Source organism: Eutrigla gurnardus (genome assembly GCF_963514095.1).
Source record: "Eutrigla gurnardus genome assembly, chromosome: 1".
Taxonomy (NCBI): Eukaryota; Metazoa; Chordata; class Actinopteri; order Perciformes; family Triglidae; genus Eutrigla; species Eutrigla gurnardus.
Genome location: NC_139915.1, coordinates 10827639 through 10850306, shown reverse-complemented (window position 1 = coordinate 10850306; position 22668 = coordinate 10827639). Strand labels below are relative to the sequence as shown.

At 43.5% G+C, this 22668-nt stretch overlaps 1 protein-coding gene across 15 annotated transcripts in view; it reads right to left on the bottom strand.

Moving 5' to 3' along the window:
- baz2ba (bromodomain adjacent to zinc finger domain, 2Ba) overlaps positions 1 to 22668 on the bottom strand; it is a 62489-nt gene that overhangs the window by 4329 nt on the left and 35492 nt on the right. Inside the window, exons 4-33 of one of the 15 annotated variants that reach the window (XM_084014447.1) lie at positions 19258 to 19449; positions 18998 to 19159; positions 18204 to 18394; positions 17907 to 18116; positions 17166 to 17759; positions 14801 to 15551; positions 14166 to 14435; positions 13296 to 13356; positions 13100 to 13208; positions 12192 to 12293; positions 11472 to 11694; positions 10828 to 10920; positions 10044 to 10105; positions 9710 to 9775; positions 8951 to 9016; positions 8685 to 8729; positions 8356 to 8388; positions 6448 to 6513; positions 6007 to 6147; positions 5259 to 5513; positions 4500 to 4723; positions 3907 to 3981; positions 3592 to 3826; positions 3439 to 3501; positions 2812 to 2956; positions 1734 to 2545; positions 1353 to 1605; positions 944 to 1099; positions 685 to 845; positions 355 to 605 (exon numbers count right to left, since the gene is read on the bottom strand). In XM_084014447.1, the coding sequence (XP_083870573.1) occupies positions 355 to 605; positions 685 to 845; positions 944 to 1099; positions 1353 to 1605; positions 1734 to 2545; positions 2812 to 2956; positions 3439 to 3501; positions 3592 to 3826; positions 3907 to 3981; positions 4500 to 4723; positions 5259 to 5513; positions 6007 to 6147; positions 6448 to 6513; positions 8356 to 8388; positions 8685 to 8729; positions 8951 to 9016; positions 9710 to 9775; positions 10044 to 10105; positions 10828 to 10920; positions 11472 to 11694; positions 12192 to 12293; positions 13100 to 13208; positions 13296 to 13356; positions 14166 to 14435; positions 14801 to 15551; positions 17166 to 17759; positions 17907 to 18116; positions 18204 to 18394; positions 18998 to 19159; positions 19258 to 19449 (6067 nt within the window). Of the gene's footprint in view, positions 1 to 249; positions 606 to 684; positions 846 to 943; positions 1100 to 1352; positions 1606 to 1733; positions 2546 to 2811; positions 2957 to 3438; positions 3502 to 3591; positions 3827 to 3906; positions 3982 to 4499; positions 4724 to 5258; positions 5514 to 6006; positions 6148 to 6447; positions 6514 to 8355; positions 8389 to 8684; positions 8730 to 8950; positions 9017 to 9709; positions 9776 to 10043; positions 10106 to 10827; positions 10921 to 11471; positions 11695 to 12191; positions 12294 to 13099; positions 13209 to 13295; positions 13357 to 14165; positions 14436 to 14800; positions 15552 to 17165; positions 17760 to 17906; positions 18117 to 18203; positions 18395 to 18997; positions 19160 to 19257; positions 19450 to 22668 lie in introns of all 15 variants that reach the window. The other 14 variants (XM_084014435.1, XM_084014442.1, XM_084014449.1 and 11 more) reach the window with 14 other exon arrangements.

The window sequence follows — 22668 nt, the reverse complement described above, 5'->3', positions numbered from 1 at the left end:
AAGCCAGTAAACCAGTAAACAATAGCTACACAGGAAATGAAACTGAGTGGGGACCCCCCCACCACCCCACCCAAGAAACTGCACAAGACCAAAGAAACAAACAAAAATGCAAAAGCCACCACAGAAATCTGCTGTGAAAGCAGCGAAGACCCTCACTGGTTGAATAGTATGGGAAACATAAAGCACACACAGAGAGAGGAAAGGGTCTTAGTGGGAGAGTGGGGAGCTTTGGTTGGAGAAATGACCTACCCTTCCCTGTCAGCACTAGTGGATGGGGCGGGGGCAGGGACAGTGACCGTACCCACATTATCCAGCCTGATCTGAATGGTGGTACCTAAGGGACTCCTCAGGTACCTTCTCTCGATGTTGCGCTCCAGATCAGCCAGACGTGTCACTGCTATATCCAGCGGGTTGTCCAGGTGACGCATCACCCCGCCCTTCTCCCCCCGCTCCTCTGGATGCTCCTTGGAGTCCTTGTCCCCTGCGCTTGCAGACGCTCCCGTTGATTTGGTAGGGGGCTTGTGCTCGTAATACACCAGGTCCTCCCGCTCAGACTGAGGGTCCGGGAATGTCCAGCCCTGGGAGAGGACATCAGCGGTTGGTCTCTGATAACACAACTCCATGTTTATATATATTTTTTTTACACGGTTAACAAAATGCATTGTGTTGTTTTCAGTGTTTTACCTTGACCTGCAGGCTGGCTGCTGTGACCTTCCTCTCAAGCTCCTCTACCTGCTGCAGCACAGCAATGTCCATCTCCATGGCCTGCTCCTCAACGCACCAGCCTCGCACAGACTCCACGCTGACCTGGCTCTCCTCCAGGTCACGCAGCTCGATCATGGCCACTAGACGGACAATATGAGAGACATTAGTCAGCCATGAATACACACACAAATACACTCACCACATGAGCGTGACACAGAAGCAGTGTTGAAGGACTCACCATCTCTGTGTTTGGTGCAGACCTGGGGGATGATCTCTGTGTATTTCTGCATTTGCCTCTGGAGGCCCTTCTCTCTTATGCCTCGGCTGTGGAGAGCACCGACTAAAGCCCTCAGCTGCTCAATGTCAGACACCCGCCACCACCCTGTCAGCATCTCTGTGACAATGAGCGCAAACAAGACACGTAAACTACAAGACACTGAACGTACATCACTGTAAAACGGCGCTTCATTCAGCTGTGTTATACCCAAATGAAATTGTGTACAGTAGAGCAGAACGTTCCCTAATCCAATTATATTGGATTATTCAGGCAAGTTAAATGTTTGAGGCAGGTGAATTCTTCTCAGGTAAAATAATGGGGGTTGCTTATGGCTTCAACTTTAATATCTCTCAATATTTTTTTCACTCACCCTCTGGAATAGGCCGAGGTGTGGCATGGTCCAGGGATTTGGGCATCTCCAGGGCAGGAGAGGGCAGAGATGAGGTTTTCTCGATGCAAGGTAAAGGTGAGTCACTCTTGCTGGAGACACTTGCTGCTGTGTTTCCCTCCAGAGAGTGACCCAGCATGGGATTGGGGCTGCTGCACAGAGGTAGGTTGGGACTTATGATGCCACAGGGCCAGCTTCCGAAAGAAACTCCTAGCAGTGAAGCACCTGATTTCACCTGGGGAGAAAAGATGGAAAACAAAAGGGTAAGTTGTGGAGAACAAAAGTGAGACTCAAGGGTTTGGTGATCTGGTACATGGCAGAAATAACTGAATAGAACACAGCTATCACTATTTGAAGCCTCACCTGCAGGGCCGATAGTGGGTAGTTGAGAAGGCCAGCTGGGTGATGCGGGCTGGCAGAGGCTGATGCAGCAGAGGGAGTGAGAGGGAGGGCAGGGGACTGAGGCGGGGATCTGGGCCTGGCTGGGGTGGAGGACGCCTGGGGAGACACACGGGCCGCTCCTGGAGGAGGTGTGGTGATAGAAGTGACATCACAGGGGTTGCGAGGAAGCAGACTGAACCAATGTCCACTCCTCTCTGTCAGGACTCTGAGCAGCTGGTCATTGGCTTGGAATGAGAGATACGGAGATGGGAAGGAGGTCGGAGGAGTGTTCCCTGGGCTGTCACGTGGGGCTGGCAGGCATGGGACAGATAAAGAGGTTGAAGCCGGGGGAGGGATGTTTGTAGTGTCATTAGTAGTCACCATGGAGGGGGTTGTTGCTCCTGCCGGCTCAGAGGTATTATGAGTGGGGGAGGATGCTGTTACAGTGGTTGTGGCAACAGGCGTGCCCAAGGGGCTCGTGCCATTTTGTCTCACATGGGGACTCTCCTGGTCTTCTGCCGACAGACTTTCTTTGCTGACGTCCTTGAGGACATCCCGGAATGTGCACAGTTTGGATACACAGCTTGGCTGTTGGTAGAAGAGGGCATTTTTCTTCCCCTCATGCTCCTTTTCCTCCTCTTTCTCATGCTCCAAACCTCGCATTCGAACACTCTGCCCATCAAGGTTGGCCGGTTTCTCCTTCTCCAACTCGATCTCCTGAGGTTCCTCTTTGACCTTGACCTCCTCTGCCGCTCTCCTTCTCCTCTGTCGTTCCTCCTCTAGTTCCTCTGGAGCTGCAGGGAGAACGTTTTGTTAATGTAGCTGAAAACACAATATGTATCGTCATTTAGTTTAGTCATAGAGAATTAAGATAAAGCAAAACATCATCAGCATATTTCAAACAAAAACAGCTGAACGTGCAGTTTAACAGATGTATTTACAACATTTCTTCCTTCCTCTTCCTGCAAAATTCCATCTGATGATTTTTATTTTCCAACCTATGCAATCAGATGAGCACATTGAAGTCATCAAACTTAAGAGTGTGTTGTACTGTAACTACCTTCTCCACTCTCCATGGCTTCAATGAAGACCCCTCCACAGTGGGGAAGTACCCAGTACCGGCGGCGGTAACGGTCCTGGCCATACATCATCGAGCGCAGAGAATGGGATATTTCAAACAGCTTTCTCCTGGTCTGATGATGTTGCTGCAGTGATACAAACGTACTGTGATTTCTATACATGATGTCGATCTACGCATCTTCAGGAAAAACAACAGACATGTACGCTACCTCATGTCGTTTGTAATGACTGTGATGTGTTGAGCATTACATGCTATGCTAATGAGGTAATTTATTAAGCTAATTAATGCTTTTTTTATTAGCAAATAATCCTATGTTGGCGTACATGTTCATTATATATGGTTGTTTTCAATACACTGTATATTAACACACTTTGTGGTTGTGGCTCTTTTATTATTGTTGGTTACTTCTTATACATTTAATTCAATTGTATTTAAATACATCTTCGTGGCAACAAACCTTACAATGTTGGTAGGAACAAAAAACATTGATGGTTTCTGTGGGACTTTTTTTTACTTTAAATCTCTCTATATCCTGTATTTAATCACACATTATTAATGTTAACAAACCACGCATTCCTTTTGTGATGCCTTATAGGGAGAGCATACCTTGGCTAATTTCTCTATCTGCTTCTCCAGCTCCTCCAGACTGGTGGCTTGTTCAACTTCATCCTGACAGGACGAAAAACAGGCCATGTCTGTGAGCAACCCTTAAAAGTCAGTTAAGACCGATCAAGAGATGGATCCATCTTTTTTTTTTACCTCATCATATGTCTCCACTTTTTTAACCTTCATCTTAATTTCTTCCTCCTCGTCATCGTCGTCCTCCTCTGCCTGGTCATCACTGTCGTCATCCTCATCATCATCCTCATCGCTGTCTCCACCCAGTTTCCTCTTGCGTTTGGCGGCAGAGGACGGTGTGCCAATAGACTGGTTCTCTTCGACACACATACTGGCCTCCCTCCTCCCAGTACGTTTGGCATAAATGATCCTCAACCTGCATGAATACATTCAGGTTCAGTGTGTTGGTGTACAGAGAATACAAGCATAACTATTTTAGAATGCAAGAAAACTTACTTCTTCAGTTTTCCCTCCATAATGATCTTGTCCTTCCTCATATTTGCCATCTGATCCAGGCTCTTGTCAATCTCACTGCAAGAGGAAACGCAATCCTTTCAAGTTACAGTTGTGTCTGTGTACGGCCATGTTTTTGGTGTTCTCAGACAGGAATAACAAATATATTGAGTAAAAGATGAAAGCTTGGGGAGGCAGGAAACTATCTCCAGCCAAAGTAAAAAAAAGTTCAATAAGCTGGTATCCCGGAGCACAAATTAATATTTGCATAATTTCCCTGCAATCAAAAGGACTTTACTCCAAATTACTGCTCCCTACTGCAGCTTCATTAAGCGTTTCCACTGCATCAATAAAACACACCATTATTGGCTGGTGAATAACTTGAGTGTTAAGCAAAATAAACGCACACAGAGAACACGGTCAATGAATATAATTGTGAAGTGACTAGTGAATAGAATTATGTGAATCCAGATGTAGAGGAGGTTTTGTAGAGCCCTTTATAACCCTCCAACAACACTGATGCAGACTGTATTAATAAAACAAGTACAGTGCTCAGTTGGACAGTCTCACTTTTTAGTTTCAGCTTCTTCACCTACCTGATAACAGCCCTGCTGCAGGCCAGTTCGTTAGCCAGGAAGCCCAGGATTGAGGCCTTCTGGGACGGCTTATGGGCCTGGAAGGCCTTTGTTTTCAGACTGAGGGCCAGAGGGGCCAGCTCTGTATTGGCACAATGGGCTCCCATGTACATCTGTAGCACCTCAGACACATTATCCCTGTTGATGCCAACGTTGGTCAGGTGGTCCCCCAGCATGGTTTTTGCCTGAGAGAGAAGGACAGGATGCCAAATAGGTCAAGTTGATGAACTTTCCCTGAATGACTTAAGGTTGATTGAATATTTATACGCATCGACACACAATGCAGGAGAAAGTACTCAAACCTTCACTCTAAACATAACAAAAATAACAATATCACAATGGAACAACCCCCAATCCTATATACAATGCACTATTATTAATATCAAAGTAACAACCTTTTTATTTACCAATTTTTGAGAATAAACCCTTTCAGAGAAAATTAATTAGTCAGATATTGTAAGATTGTTAATTGATTGATTGATTAGGACGTGAAGGATCTAGAAAAAACATATACTGATGGATATTTTAAAGCAAAGCAATGTAAAATATTGAATGAGTTTATCTTACTTTTGTCATGTAAAACAAAATATAATAATACATAGCTTATTATATGCTGTAAACTAAAACTACTAGGTTTAGAATGCTCAAGATGGTCTCAGAGGTTCAAAGGTTCAACACATTACACATAAGCACAATGCATGACTTGCTGAACTAGCTCACCTTTTGTCCAGGTGGCAAACCGGGATCACAGACTGCCAGAGAAAGTAGTTTAACCAGAAGGTCCTGGACGTGGCCCATGCTGTCCCCCACATTGAGCAGGCCCTCCTGTAGCATGCCCAGGGTGGGCACGTCCGAATTCAGATCAAGGCCCAAAACCTTCCCGAAGCCTCGCAGGAACTGCATCAGCATCAGACAGTCAGACACGGCACGTCCTGGTAGGATGAGTCCAGGAATCCGGGAGAATTCTGGGAGAGGCTGCCCAAAGGAGAGTGGGTAAAGTTTGCATGTGTTACTGTGAGAAGGAAAATTGTGATTTAAACAGCTGTGGGAAAAGTTTTGTGATTATATCTCACACCTGTTGACTATTATTATCAAGATGGTGCATTCCAATTTATAGTGATGACGGTTACATTTCTACATTATGTAGTACTCGCCTTTTAACACTTGGGGGCATACACCTCCACACATAAAAATGCTTTTCTCCCATGTGATCTTATTGTAAGTACTGACCTCAAGAAAATATTGAACTAACTAGTTATTACAATTGAATACTACTACTACTACTACTAATAATAATAATAATAATAATAATAATAATAATAATAATAATAATAAGTGCTATTTAACAGCACTTAAATGAGAAAAATCAACTAATTATTCATCACATCAATGTGTTTTAAAAATGGATTTTGGTGATCACCTTTACAACCACATCACTGAGCAGATGAGCAACTATCTTAATAACTACCTTGTGATCAGACAGACACATGTCTTCATTTGGCTTCTTCAGTTCCCGCGCTATCTCCAGCTCCAGCCTCCGTTGCTCCAGTTTACGCTCTTTGTTCAGGCGCTTCTCATCCCTTTTCTCCTGCCGCAAGCGCTCACGCTCCTGGAGAGTCCAAAATTCAAGAGAGCATTAAGGAAGCAAAGTGTGTGTGCGTGTGTGTGTGAAAACAGACAAGGTTTACTTGACTTTGCTGAGCAGTATTAGAATTCAGCCTAATGCTGCTGTGCATTCAAAAGAAAAGTGCTTGAGGGCCAGAATCTTTTGACTTGGTAAGTGTGTAGAAAAAAAAAAATGAATGGAGGGAAAGAGCGCGCAAAAAAGGACAGGAAGCTGGTATCCGTCCAGGGAATAATGACTTAGGCTCTTTTTATGGAGAGGACCGTTTGTGTGCTTATGGGCTACCTCTGCTTTCTTGCGAGCCTCAACAGCCTTCATCAGCATTACATGTTGCCTCCTCCTCTCCCTCTCCTAGAGTGGCAAAAACACAGGCACATTAACCAATACACATTACACATACAGCACTCAAGGTCAACAACATTTATTATGCATGAATGTCAAATTGTGACGCACTAAATTCAATAGAGGCACCATACTTGAACAGACACAAAACGATGCTTCACATGTATACACTTTCACATGTATGGTGGAAGCATAAGTGAAGAGTACAGTAATACGATGACAACCAAAAAGCAACACAAAGATGCGGTACGACGTAGATGTGATGACAGGCTCAAAAAAGAGAAGCAGCTGGAATCGGTGGCGGCGCCTTCTAAACTAAAGCTGACACAACAAAAGCAACAAAATGCTGGTTGCCAGAAGTCTTCTGACGTGCCACATTGGCATGATCAAAATATCCAATTCTATTATATGAGTCAATGCTAATGTTTTTTTGACACATCGTTCTCATAATATTTGGTGAGGGGAGGACGAATAGGGATAGATGGTAACGACTAGCTACAAACAGAGCAGTTCCACTTCAGTGCTTTTGGCAGCGTAAGTATTAGCACAGTGTGTGACTGCTGAGGATGAGACATCTATGTTGTTCTGTGGTGCATGATACTCAGTCTACTGCAAAAGGGCACAGGAAGCACCGGTGACTGACTATCATTTTATTTGATCTCTTTAGGTTTCCCGCTCCACTGTATCAGGCTGTCATTCCCTCTGTGATCCACCAGAAACACGCATTTGCCACTATTAGGGATTACTATGGACATTTCCAGCACATAGTGACTAAATGGGCTGTTTGTAAGGATTGTTTTTCCATGTGATAAATAAAACGGGCTAGATGCCAAGCACTCTGATACAATATTGTTTTATGTCCTTATTGGTTTGATTTATCTACAAATGGAAAAGCACACAGCGACTGCAGCTAGTTTTCCAATTAATCAACACACACTTTGTATGTTGAGGGATATAATGATAACAGGCTACGGTAAATCAAAAGCAATGCAATTGCATGTGACAAGTGTAAATACCGGGATCATTTTATGTGTCACAATTTGCTCCGAGTGAAGGTACAAGGGGTTAATACAGCTATCGGCTCAGAGTCCACTGTGACACAAATAGGCAGACCTTTGGATTCCGCTGTGACTGTGTATGAGTGAGAAAGGCTACAAGCAAGACAGCCAGGCCAAAATAAAATGCTACACAGAATCATATTTGTCCCTGTGGTGGAATAATTGTATTGTTGTTCTACAGTTGATTAGGTCTATTTTCATCAGAGGTTTTGCTGTTGCCTCACCAGACTGGAAGTATCTCCACCATAAAGACAAAATGATTCTCAGTAGCTGTTTTCATTCTTTGTGCAGAGTACAAGAACAGTGAATGACAGAGAGGCTGGGATGGGGTAGGTTAAAGTCCAGCACTCGGTGGACTGCAGAACAGATGCACGGGCGAACAGACACAAGCTCAATGTCTGGGCCGAAATCGTCAAGCACTCACGGGGTATCACAGGCTACTCCAATACAACAGTTAGACAATGTATGTGATGGATGGAAACTCCTCGAGTGCACTTTGAGACGGTGAGTGTGGATTGGCTAGCAGTCTTTGCAATGCATTCTGAGTAGGAGGGGGGAGGGGTGGGGGAGGGGATAGAAGCTGCCTGGCCACCGTGACAGGGTCAGTTGTCCCTCAGGATGAGCAGATGGAGGCAGCATACTGACTCTTTTTCTCTTTTGTTGGTTTTGCTGGAAAGCCATGCAGAAGAATGTAGTATGACAGCAGCCAGTGCTACACTTAATGCATTGCTATGACAACCATAACACAACCAGTTACACGATGCAGGTGTTAGATGTACAAAAATAAACATACCCATACCATATCTAGTCTATGCCTCTCCAACTCCTGGCAGAGAGAGTTGGCAAAATATTATGGAACAGAAATAATATCCAATACCAAAAAGCATGGTGAGAAATACTGAAGGATTTCATTAAATCGATGTTTGGTAAATAAGCACACTTATAAATACTCACACATGCCTTGTATTTAAATGCACATAGATGCACAAATACACTCACACACGCACACACACACATACACACCTGTCAAATTTCTATTCAAGTGAAGCTTGAGGTAAATGGTTTTATTCGGCAGTAACTATCAGGTTCAAGAGGCAGAGCAAGTCGAGTGTGAATGCCTACCTGGTGTTTGAGAATCTCCGCCTGCTGTCTCCTCAACTCTTTCTCCTTGAAGGCAAGAAAAGAGAAGATGAGGGGGAAATCAATATGCTTCCATTGTGCCAATATCATGAAAGTCACTACAGACTGATGGAATTTCAGCCCATTTCAAAGGGACGCTCTAATTTTATTGCCAGCTACTTTTAATGGCACAAAATATGTGCCATTAAATGTTTTCATGCAACATGTAATTATCTGTTTCGAGGGATCTATTGAAAATATAAACATACCTTTATGCGTTTTTCAGCCTCCATTATTTTAGCATTGGCGACTTCTTCCTTCTTTTTCCGTTTGGCCTGTGAATAAAGATTAAGGTCAAGAATCACATAGGCAGACACATATCAATCAGTCTTTGGGTGAGCACTTTCACTGATTGTTTGCAGTTTTCTGGTTTGAGCAAAGATTTGATGCTCCTGAATGCCAGTCAAATTTGTAAAACACAGCGAATGAATAATGTATCTCTTTAACACCTAATTGTAAAAATGTTGAAGCCTCCCGTTTAGAGTGGCTTGTCAACCGTGTCAACTCAAAATTGATTTAGTCCTGCTAAAACACTTTGAAGCTCCTACGGTATTATCGTGTGTCTGCATTTGTGTGTGTGTGTGTGTGTGTGTGTGTGTGTGTGTGTGTGTGTGTGTGTGTGCGTGCATGCATCTTTGCATGTGTGAAAAACAGCACTTTTTTTTTCTCCCCCTCGACCCACTTATGCTAAACTGTTACTGTTGTCTGAAGAAAAAAGTATTTTCTGTCCAATTTAAATAAGGTCTGAAGAGGCAGCAACAGCCATTTTAATATTCAACAGCCGTCAACCAAGACCAATTTAGCATTAGTTCCATGAGGAATTATGCCCAAGAAGACGCAACTCCCTCCAATGCATGCTGCTGTTCAGTAATGAGCTTTAGGAAGATTAAAACACTATAGACTGAGGGGCTGCAGCTACCCAGGAATGTTCTGCTTAATCAGAGGTGCCGTTGGATCAGATTCTGTACCTCCAAAATGTGCTGCGCCCTGATTTCCTTCTCCATCCGAATTTGCTGAATACGCTTGATCTTTTCCTACGAAAAAACCCAAAACATAATCTCTTCATATTTTCGACAATAGAAAACATCCTTAGATAAAAATCATTTCCCAACCACTCTATTCCAAAGACACAGCAATACGGGAAGTAATGATGGTAATTTAAAAGCAAGCTATAGAGCATCACAAAATATCCATTCAGCACTTCTTGAGGTGCACGTTGGGACTACGTGTGACTCGGGACACTTAGATAAGAGGAAAGGGGGGGGGGAAAGATTTGTCAGCACACAACTAAAGCACACCCACCTGCTGCTTGAGGATCTTGATCTGCTCCTTCTGCTTCCGTCTCTCCTCCGCTGCCATGATAGCTACAAGAGTCATGTCAGTGTTATATTAGTGTCTACAAAATGACCGACCAGCTGTATTCATATCTCAGAGAATTCCAGTTGTTAAACTACATTCATTCAGGAATTCCTAATGGCATCAAGATGGCATTTAACAAGTCCAATAAACTCTCGTTTTAAATGTACATTCTTTTAAATATCAGTCATGCATTTTTCCTAAAAACTATATATACTATAAAAGTTAAACACAAAAAATAGAAATGAAAGTTTGAGAAAGTACATTATATAGTCAATATTCCTATTTTCAATGTAATCTGCCATAAAGTATCAACTATTGCAAATACTTCAAAGCGGGCACGTTATTGTAATATATATATATATATATTGAGAACCACTGGCATACAGTAATAATCAGAACACAAAGAAAGCAACCTCCTAAGATTTTGATTAGTTTTTTTGGGCTTCGAAATAGTGCACAGGAATTTGTAAAAATGTATAAGCATAATGTTTGAAACCAGCAACATGGGAGCAATAAAGATAAGAGCAGAACAGATGAAAGCATGTGCTTTTAAGTGATGGAAATAAATATGAAAATACATACAAACAAAGGCTGTGTAAGTACAGTAGCATCCGTGTCCATAGAGGCCCTCTCGGTCTTTGAAGTGACCAAGTGAAAAACCACCACTATCATCTTACAGCACTGAGCTCTTGTAATCACACACACACACACAAAAACGTGGGTCTACCTTGCTGTTTCCGAGCCTCTTTTGCGGCACGTGCCAGTGCTTGCTTTTCCAGTTTTCTCATCAGTTTCATTTGGGTGGCCTGTCGGGCTATTTCTGCACAGAAGGCCATTGTCAGTGAGGGATGTCAGGAGAATACCTAAATACTACTGTAGTCTGACCAAGCACATTTGACTGAGATAAATCTTTGGCTTTTGTGAAATTTAGACAAAATTAGGCACAGATACTCAAAACCAATTTTCCCTGTAAGGATTAACATATATTTATGGAATTTGTCTATTAACATTTAAAAAGAGAAAAATGATTTAAATATTTTTACGAGGGTGGAACTGACTACCAGACAGAAAAGTTTGTACTTTGTAATAAGAGCATGTGTAGTTATGTTATTATCAAGGCCAAACAAAAGCTCCGTGGCATCAATAAAGATATAACAAGGCTGACTCATTTTATAGATAGAAATATAAACTGTATTATTTCATATGAAGTAGGTGGATCTAACAAATAAGCATGACCTAAAAAAAATGGACATTAAAAAGATTGAAAACATTAACTCCTTCCTAACCCTCTTCTACCTGAATAATGGCCGGTTGATTAACAACACACACACTTATGACAAACATTTTTCAGGGCTCATTTCCTTTGCTAACCTTGAGCCTCTAGTTTGCGCAGGAGTTTGACCTCGCTGGGACTGGGGCCCTCGGGCACCAGTGGATCGCCCACATTAGGGGGACGTCCCTTCCTCCGTCGGGAACCTTTGCCACCATCGCCCGCTAACTGGCGTTCTGAGACTGGGGGGCGACCCCTACGGCCCTCCATCGCCAAAATATGTGGAATGACCTCCTCTTCCTTCAACAGGCTCCACTGTAAACCCTAGAGAGAAAAGTGCATCGACGGAGAGATTGGGAGGGGTGCAAAGAGGTGCTGACATACATAATTTCATGTGACTAAGGATTAATTGAAGTTCTAGCTAATGTGATAAATGAGTAAAATAATATATTATTACATTTTCTATAATACAGAGTAAAATGTGTCTAAATCATTTATCATCTAGTGTTTCCCCTCAGCATGTATTTTCTCTGTTCTGCTTCCAATAATGCATAATGTGTCCATTTTAAAATTTGAACTCTTTGTATCACAGATACATAGCATGGTATATATCATTGGTCACCTGTGGAAGTAACTGATTATTACATTTATCCATGCACAGTGAGAGCTCTATGAACTAGGACTACTGAAGGTTTTGGTTGATTCCAATTCATGCCCTGACAGCGACTGCTGCATGATGCTTTGCCTGCTGCTAGATGAAAAGATGAACATGGATCACGAAGAGAGAGTAAGAGAGAGTAAGAGAGATGAAAGGCAGTCACCTGGGGTCCTTCTCTGGCTTCATAGAAGTCACCAACCCTTATCTTTGCACTGAAGCTAAAATTATCACGCGTGATGCCACTTATTCCATTTCTGGATAGATACTACAGAGGAGAAAATAATAATGGCGTTGGTTTAGGCAGGGAAAAAAAATGGTCATATTAGCGACATTGAAAAGCAACTGGGAAGCACTAGATTGGAGGGAGTCTAAGGTTACAGTGTGCATCTGTGCAGTGCTACTAATCATTGTAAAAGCCAGGGGACAAAAAAAGAGCAAAAGCTCTCAGGAGAGAAAAACGGTTCTGACCTTGGGGTGCACAATTCAGGCCCTTTATTATTTATCTGTGGCCATGCTAGGCTTTTTACAGCCGTCTGACTGACTGACTAACAGTGAGTGAATGTTACCGAGTAAACATTTTCCTCTTTGCGCAACTACACTCAAAGGCAGTCCCGGCGATTAGTGTAGCTGAGCTTTTGATGAAGCAAATAAAGAAGATTCCAGACAACGCTATTCCATACAAATGGGGCCAAAGCTGTGCATCCCAACACTAACCATTAATCTTTTTTTGAGGGGGAGGGGGTAAGGGGAGGGGGAGGGGGGGGCAAGTGTCAGAAGAAGTGAATCTAAGAATATCATCTCACACTATTGGGGTCACAGGAAGCGGGGTGGGGGTGGAGTGCAGCTAGAGCGATAGCATAGACAACAAATCCTGATACACAAGCATTTGTTTGAGTGATGTGGATGAGCAGGGTTGCACGTATTAGCAGAAAATATCCTTTCATAATAAATCATAAACCATGCCGCCCACAATGACTCCCACTTTCAAACCAAACTGCTCATCTGTATGCCTCAAAACATTTGCTTCAGTATTACAGCTGTAGACTACGCTGCAGCGCTGTGGGGCCCTACCTTCATTACATCTGGGTACTGCCTCAGTTTCTTGCCACACGGGGCGTAGTAGGCCACCTCGCCCTGTGGCCGTCCAGCCAACGATTTGATTCGCGTTTCCCTCCGCCACCTGCGTTTTTAGAAAAGAAACGGATTTGTTGAGGAAAACATTTGTGAATGAGCGCGGATGTGAGCACTCTGAACCTCTTATATTTACCCCAACTCCAGAGGTATCATCAACTCCTTCTCATCCATCACCCTCTTCCGCTTCCCTAAGCCTGTGGAGAGACAGAGTTCAACCGTCAATTTGTCAGCACAACCCACGCCCGGTGACCTCACACACATACAGTAGCAGCAGTCAAACTCACCAGTAATCATACCTGGCAGGTAACCAAGAACAACATGTGTATGCCTACTGGTCTGTCAAAAACACACTTACCAGCATAATGTAACCATAAAGGTTGAAAATACATTGTCTCTACGACAAGATGTATGTACTAAAATACCAAGCTCAACATACATGAACACAGCAAGGAATATACACGACATGGTAATGCCTGATGAACAGTGTTCGTTTAAGAAAGGCACCTGAGAAAACAAAATTAATTATAGCAGATGGAAAGTGGAATATCTACTTATTATCATATTATAATGATTGTTCCTGGCGAGCTACACGTCTTTCTCTGATCTGGGTAACCTCTCTGCAGTGCTAAGTAAGTTCTGAGGGCTCTAATGCATGCAACTGCATTCGTCCTGCCTCTCTAACAGAAACAATCCCTCTTCATAGTCATCTGAGGATGATGGGTTGTTTTGTATTTCAAGAGCAGAGGCCTTCTAAACAAAGCATAGGCTCTGCTGTAAACCCTAGTGTTTTTGTGATCCTGTGTATGCCAGTACATTGAATGGAAAAGAGAAGGTCACATTCAATCAAGTTACTTACCTCGTATTTCTACTATTTTATAACATATTAAATCCCTCGTGTCATTCTCTTTTGCAACATATCACAATTATTATATACCACAATTATGAGACCCTATTAAAACCATCCTTCATCTCTCTTTCTGCGCACAGATATCGAGCACATTACCTAATGGAGAGGCTAGACTGTAGGAAGAAGAGCCTGGGGAGCTGTGATAGGCCAAGGCACTGGAGCTGGTGACAATGGTGGGAGACTTGATGACTTGGAGGTTGAGAGGGGAGCAGCTGGTGGCGGTGTGATTGGTTGAGGTGTTCAGTAGTTCTGGGCCTTTGGTTAGCCTGCGAGGAGTCATCTCCTTTTTGGATGATCCAGATGGCAACTGCTTTAACTCCTTCACTTTCTTCCCAGAGACGTCGCTGTCAGAGTTGCTGTCAGACTCTGAAATGAGAGTCCAGAACGCAAAGCGGGTACGGCTCAATTAGGTTGTTTTTCAAGTAAAAATACATAACATTGTGTCGTTCCAGCGTCTCGGTTGGGAGGATTTGCTGCTTTTCGTTGTTTTATGTGATAGAACTGAATATTTTTAGGTTTGGGAACGTTGGTTGGACATATATGGGAAACTGTGATGGCCATTCTTTCACAATTTTGGCATGTTATGGACTGAATGGTTAATTGACTGATCGAGAAAATAATCAGAAGAGTAATTAATAACTAAAACAATTATTAGTTGCAGCACTAATGTGAATTTTTTTCAGCTCATTATTACATTTTGAAAGTAACTTTTGTCCATAGAAGGTACAAACCTGACAGACTATCATCTGAGTCTTCTTCATCCTCCTCCTCCTCCTCCTCGAGGTCATCGTCCTCATCATCATCGTCATCTCCTGAGTCGTCAGATTCCTTGTTAGCTGGGAGACCGGCTGTGGGGTTACATGTCCCAGGGATACCCACTCCAGGAATCCCCACTCCAGGGATACTAACTCCAGGAATCCCGATCCCGGGCTCTCCTCCACGAAATAAATCTACTAGAGACTGTACCAGATGGTTCTGAGAGAAGCCCTTCCAGGCAGCTAAAGGGTCTGCTTGTCCCTGTCCCAGCCCTGGTGTCTGTGCCTTACCCTTGGGGGTCTTGTTCTTTCTGGATCCATGGCCTGTGGCATGGGGTGAGGTAGTGGAGGGCTGCGACGGAGACCCAGTCTGGGCAGTTGCTTGGGTCCTGCTCGCCCCTGTGCTCAGATTGACAGGCATCGACCCGGCATCGGAGTCGCACTGAGGGGACTTGCCTTGAGAGGCAGATTCTTTGCGAGGTTTGGTGATGAGGGCCAAAGGTGCGTCCTGAGTGATGCTTTGGATGACTCCATTGGGGTGGTGGGGTTCAGGGAGCCCCAGCAGGGCACTCGAGAGGAAGAGGTTGGAGTGATTGTTCTGGGGTGGAGGAGGCGGAGCGGGTGGCAATGGTGATGAAGACAGAGACGTCCTCTTGGGAGACTTGTTTGGCCCTTGCTGCTGCTTCTTTAGCTCAGCTGGGAATGTCTGCCCTTGGGACATGAGAGTCTGGGAATAGAGGAGGAGGAGAGAAGGAGAGAACAAGGAGAGTCAGGGGGAGGGAGGGAGAGGGAAAAGCAGAATGGGAGGAACAAAGAAAGGTTAGGGGAAAAAAATTGGAAAAGAAATGGGACACAGTGGAGTTGCTCTAGCTGTCAGTTCACATCACTGTTGATTGTTTGAGCAGGTGACAAAACTACAATGCTGAACACTGGTACAGTTAACTGTGTCTAAGCCTCTTTCTGGAAAACAAAAAGAACATAAATGCAATAACCAAAGGCATTGTACTCCACCAAGTTCACAAAAAGAGACTCTGAGTATCTCTCTGAAAGTGTAATTACGTGTCTGCACATTTGAAAAAGCCCCATCATCATTATCATCATGCAGCTGGGCATATTTGCCTTTTTTACACTGATGACAAGTTTGGTTCAATCTGTGTTTAAGCGAAAGCAGGTTAGACTGTAACGTTGCACTTTCAACTGGATGTGATATGAAGTGAAACAAATCAATTTCACAGACCATGAAATACAGTAACAGTGCTGAAACCACAGGGGGAATTTAGTTCGTTGTAAACTTCTCTATACTGGTAAAACAGGAAAGGGGAAATGATTCTCACAGAATAAGCTGATCTTCAAAGGTTTCACTTATTGATTATTGTGCTGCCATTCATATTTCATCCGAAGAAAGGGAATTTGTGTAATAAAAGCAAAGAAAAATGTCAATTTTTATTCCTTTTCATCTGAACGGATGAAAAACATAAATAATAGAGTAGCATATGTACAGACATAAAGAGTGCTTCAGAATGTTAATGAAAGTAAAATCACTAAGAATTATATCAACAGGCTAAACATTGCAGCAGTAGAGCAACCACTGTGTGTAATTGCTGTAAAATCAGTCAAAAGCTGTTAAAACTAGGAAGATTGACAAACAGTTGCAGAGTGCATGTTTTGAACATTCTGAGTGTCCATTACACACTGGCAATAACTCATCAGTAATAGTAATTAGTTATTAACTACAGTAAACAATGAAAAAACGTTTGCTTATTCACAGGAACTCAAGACACGGATGTATAAATAGAAACATTTTTCTTAGATATCTAGTTTCTATGTCCAATCACAGTTTACTCAATTACCATCGCCTAAATCAAGTACACAAAACCAAGATTCTCTCTGATGTCCGACTACAGTTGTGAGAGATTGCCATGTTATAATTTTAAAGAGGCACTTTGGAACATCACAAAAAAAAAGCCCATCCTGTTGTGAATGCGAAACTGCAACTGCAAAATTGAGAGTGCAGCGTCGCCAACCGCAGTTCTTTGGCCGCCTACAGGTTCATGGCTCTTGTGTTAAATGAATGTATTAAATAGCACCCGGATTAAAAGGTGGGGCTCACTATGTTGTGGTAAAGATGAAGAAAAACTAGAAACTAAACTAAACTCTCAGCTCCAGTGGATCAATTCATCACTGTCAATTTGAATAACGTTGCCCACTAAACCTGACTGTGCAGTTATGTTTATCTTGCCTACGTCAAAGCAAATTGTGTTTATGCAAAGTTATGTGCAGTAATGAGTGGATATGGTGAGAAAAATGGCATTATTCAACTAGTGCTATCGGGGTGGCTTACCTGTTTAAGCCTGAACTCGTTGATCTGCGCAAGTGAAGCTTCCAGCTGTTTCCTTTTGTTGGATTTGGCAGAGCCAGGAACAGAACGCCGAGGTGGCTTAAGCGAGGACTTCTGGGAGCTTCGTACAGATGAGGTCAAACCAAAAGGTTTTGGGGAGGTAGGTAGCGGGTGAGTCGAGCGGGGTGGAGAGGGAACGGAGAGAGGCTTTGGGGAGGAGCAGAGGGAGAGGGGCAGGTGTTGGGGGGAGGAGGAGGGCAGCAGTTTGGGAGGTTTGGGAGAGGCAGTGCTGGAGAGCCCCTTTGGAGATGTGGTGAGGGCTATGGGGGAGGAAGACGGTGACGACTCTCTGCGGGGCTGAGAGAGGAGCGCCAGGGGTTTTGAGTTGCCGGCCAGGCCAGTGGACTGGATCACACTGAAATGTTGCTGTGGCCCCTCTGTCCGGGTCCTGGAGCTGTGCAGGGCCAGCGGCGAGGTCTGGGACAAGGCAGGCGGGGAGGCAGAGGAGGGGAAGGGCACAAGGTTTGGGGGGTTGGAGGAGAACTTTTGGGTCTGGGTGTCTTTCTTTTCATGGGTTCCAGTGCTTGGTATCAAAACCTGGTGAGGAAGTGAAATAAAGAATTGTTAGAACAAACAATAGCCTCATGGTATAATGAATATGATGAAATCATTCCGCATTTTGGCCACTATTTCCTCCTCTAATCCCTCCTCCATATGTAAAAAGTATATACAAAACTTCTTCACCTTTGTTGTTTTCTTCTTTGTCCTCTTCTCAGAGTCTGATAATTCACTCTGTTTGTCCTCTTCCTCGTCATCCTCATCATCATCATCGTCTTCGTCATCCTCTGCTAGGTCTTCCAGATCACTGCTGAGGGACCCGTCACTTGAGCTGTCTGAGGAAGTGCCTGACTCACTGTTGCTTGCCACACACGTGTCTGCTTGCTTCTTCCGTGGCTTTTAAAGAACAATGCAAGAATCAGACTCATGGTAAAATGCATAACTCGTGCATTTTGTGCACTAAAACTAAATGTAAGTACTGACCTTCTCTTTAGTTTTGTGGATCGGCTTTTCCACCAACTCTGCTGGATTGCTTTGAGGGCTGCTACGATTAGAAGGGTCTGAGTTTTTGGTCGGCTTGGTCGATGCCTGAACGGGAGCTGGGCTCGCAGAAAAGTTCCCCGATTGTGTGGTGGGAGGACAGACCCCGCTGCCATTTACTGCCCCGTTCACTCCTAGAAACACAGACCACATCTACGGTATTAACAATCAGCTCCATCTTCTCTGAGAGCTTTGCTACACGGGGAAAATTAAATCTCTGGAATCAACTGCGGAATGGAATAAGGCTAATAAAAATATTGATTCATACATGTATCTCATCAAACATGCTGGCTGTGCATGGCACAAAACCCAACATGACTGGTTTACATAATAAAAGATAAATTAAAAGATACTGTGAAATTAAAAGAGCGCAAGAAACACAGATTACAAGAGAGTGAGAGTGAAGGAGGGGGGGGGGGGTTAACAGAATCAGTAAGTGGGGCCTGAAAGTCATTCAATCTGTCTTGAAAAGGAGAAATCTCATCATAGGACAAAGTGGATTTAGGTTGTGGAAGAAGACAACACAGATAGAGAAGGTGGGAGAGGAGACAGAAAATGGTATTACCTCTTAGAAGAGTAATCAATTAATTCAACACATAACACATTACTATATGGATATGTTTCATTTAAAACAAACCTTCTTTTGTCACCTTTAATTATTTCATAGTAACTAATTTTTCTGTGTTTGCAATGTAACTGTGAGGATCAATGAATGGGTCTTCAGAGTGGTGCTGTACCTTTGGGTGGGGCATGGCTGTTCTTGCCAGGCATCCTGATCTGAACAGGACTGACGCTGTGGTTGGGCTGAATATGAGGGCTGAAGAAGGGAGGGAAGCTGATGAAAGAGGGGAGAAAGGCAGCAGCTCCCCGTCCATGGGCTTCAGCAGCCCGCCACCACTCTGTTGGAGAGGAGAGGAGATGAAAGGAGCGAAGAGATTTAGTGATGCGTTCCCATTTAGTCAAATTGCTGCCCAAAATTCAAAAGTCCCCATCCTACCAGAGAGAGCTCCTAGCTGGGGGTGGGCAGCCAGAGCCGCTGACATGCCCAGGGACCCCAGGCCTCCAAACTCAGGCCTGCCTGCTCCGGCAGTGTAGATGGCTCCAAAGGCTGGGTGGTTCACCAGAGGGAAGGCACTTGACAATGTGGAGCCAATAAAGGGCTGCTCTCCTGCTGCTCCAAACAGACGGCCTGTGATAGATCCAAACCGTGCGTGTTCAAATGTCTTCAAATGAAATGCGATCCCTAACAAGCAGTTGTGTATAACAGCACATAGTGGATCATTGTTGGAATTGAATGGCAGTTGTTTCAAGCTCCTGTTTCAGTTCAGTTACTGACTACACACTCCTATATCACAAGATCAAACAGTGGATTCCATACACAAGGTGAAGTTTGCTTTGAAATGTAGTTTCTAAAAATACTCACTTCTGACTTAGTTTTAATATCTCTACATATTAAAAAACACTTTTCCTCCATTAAGCGTAATTTTTGACATTTTTATACAGCTGGTATGACAGTTGTTTATTGCACCTTTAGCATTGCCCTACTGTTAGTTTTGTGTATGTTTACTTGCGTAGACCGAGAACGTTGTTTTCAAATTAACTCACTGAGCTCTTTTCATGTGAGGACCGACAGGGTGTAAAAACTAGATCTAAACAGCGTTTGAAAGTGTCGCTTCTTGTCCACCAGACTAAAGAAGAATTAAATCCACGACGACTGTCTTCTATATGTTTAAAAATTAAATTCACTCAGTGCACACTGCACCTCATTTTAAAGGGCGGGCGTACTGTTTCTGAGCAGGACAGACTGACTAATGCGTATGTCTATGCAATCCAATTTCAGCACACAAATATTTGTGTTTCTTCCGTTTAGACTGTGTCACAACATGCAGCGCTGTGGCAAAGGCTGGATATCGTCGGCGAGAAAAAGAAGTGTGTGTGTATAAGGTGTAAAGAGCTAACCTCTTTCTATCCTTCTGGCATTCAATTTCAGCACAGAAGAATACTTCATCAACATCATCATCATCATCATCATCTCGCGTTTTTTCCTGAGCACAATCATTTCTGGCAGGGGCGACTGCCACGTATTACCTCCTCCCAGAGTCAGATGCAATTTGGTGTGAGCATATTTCATGCAAATTCAATTTCTATTCCAGAAAAGGAGAGCAAGCCTCTGTGCAAGCCAGGTAATACACATGCAAAAAAAAAAGTGATGACTGAAGAAAAGGAAAGTGTTGTGCACGGTGTAGATGAAAATGTCAAACTACTATACACTTGCACACACCACAGAAATGTAAAACAGAGTGACACGGGAGCACCGGCTTTTCTGAACTAATGCAGTCTGGGATCTAATTATCCGGAGAGAGACATTACAGAATACTCAGTTATGTTTGCTCTCCCAAAACACCGAGGAAGACGTTAATGAACATGAATCTACAGATGCATCTTCGCCACTATTTTTAAGTGCGAATCAAACTGTTTGTGGCCGAGAAACAGAGCCTTACCGGCATGCCGGCAGGGTGCAGATGAGACTATAGCCCTTTGTGTTGGCTTCAAGGCCCCTCTCCTCCACAAGACAGCAAAATCTCCCTTTTGAATGTCATTAGAATATGCTGAATATGTAGGGCCCGCCTTGCCACCGTCAGCTAGCGGATACGAAGATAAACGACTGCAATGCAACCCCCAGAAAGGCCAGCCACAGCATTCACTTATGCCTGGGGTGCCCACATCTCCCCCCCGCACACCCCTTTCCTTTCTAGGCATCTGCAAATGCCTTTTCAATATTAATGCAGGCTTCCAGAAGGCGAATAATTAAATCTAAAAATTTGAAGCGAGAAAGAAGCACAGGGAAGACATACCTAGGATTACCTACTCTCTCTTCCCCGCTCTTGTCTCTGTCTCTCTCCCGCTCCCTCGCCCTCTTTCTCATTCTGTTTCAATCCTTCCTCCACTCTGACAAACTGCACCGCCTGCTTTTTTCATGTTTGGATGCTGCCGAAGGGGGATTAATTTGTTGTTTGTTGCAGTCAATCAAATTTCCACAGACAGATTTAAGTTAATTGCATCCGTGAGTTGATCCCAGAAGAAGAGTGCTACAAGCGCCGATCAGCTTTTATTCTCCAAGTGATATCCTCATCAATGACACACGCATGCACAAACGCATGCACGCACACGCGCACATTCACTGAGTCCTTGCTCATTTATATGTTCTTCAGATTGTGTGTTATTGGCACATTGGCAAAGGACCTTGAATCAATGGCTTCCCACTCTTTGATGAAAAAATATCTCCGCGATACATAATTATTGATCTTACCTGCTGACACAATTCACTTTACATATTATTGTTGATCTGCTTGAGAATGTCTTTCCTTTTAATTATGATACTTGACTCTGGGAAAGTGAACTTGTTTGGCTTATTGGTGTGTATGTATATATATATGTGTGTGTGTGTATATATATATATATATATATATATATATGCATACATACGGTTTATATGTTACTACAGTCCACACAATGAACAAGGTAAGAAATGGAAAAGAACTGCATTGCTTACAAATACGCACACAGCGCAGCAGAAGTTCAGAACTAACAGCCTGCCTCTCAGCATTTCGTTTGACGCTCAGTCCAAAATCGCTTATCTAGAAAATCTGAGCACACGTAATGGCACAGAGGGATAAGAGGGATGTATAATGCATAAGGAGGAGATGCTCCTAATAGCTTCTTCTTTGGGGCAACACTGAGGAGATGGAGGACAAAACAAGGGTCTTTTTTTTTTGCACTCATTTTCTTCCTCTTCTCGTAACAGACAAAAGACACAACAATCATAGAGAATATGCAATTCTCTGCTCAGCACAATCTTGGTTTTCTGTGCATGGGATGTCTCTCTGTGTGTATAGTGGGCTTATGAAAAAACAGTGTACGAGTGTGCGAGTTCTCAGAAGGGATATTTGAAAAGCACACAAAGATACGCACATATATAGACACTCTTCTTTGCCTAATGGCATTGACCAATACATAGAAAAGAGGCTGGATGCTGGACAGGGCTGACTAGACACTGAGTGGCTGACAAATGTTAAATCATGCAGGCAGAAGGTCTCTCTCTCTCTCTCTCTCTCTCTCTCTCTCTCTCTCTCTCTCTCTCTCTCTCTCTCTCTCCCACACACACACACACACACGCAGAGACACACACACGCATGCAGTGTCGTGCTGAGCCTGACTCTGAGGCAGCTGGAGCCAGAGAGCTGAAGGTTGTCAAGAGACATGGTGAAGCATGTGTGTGTTTCTCACACAAAAGAGCCCCCTAATTGTTTGGGATTCATTAATGCAGCAGCTTTTCAATTGCAACCCAAGCTGTCAGGAAAAAAAAAAAAACTTGTAGGAGAGAGCTGTATTCACACAGGCTGCAAAA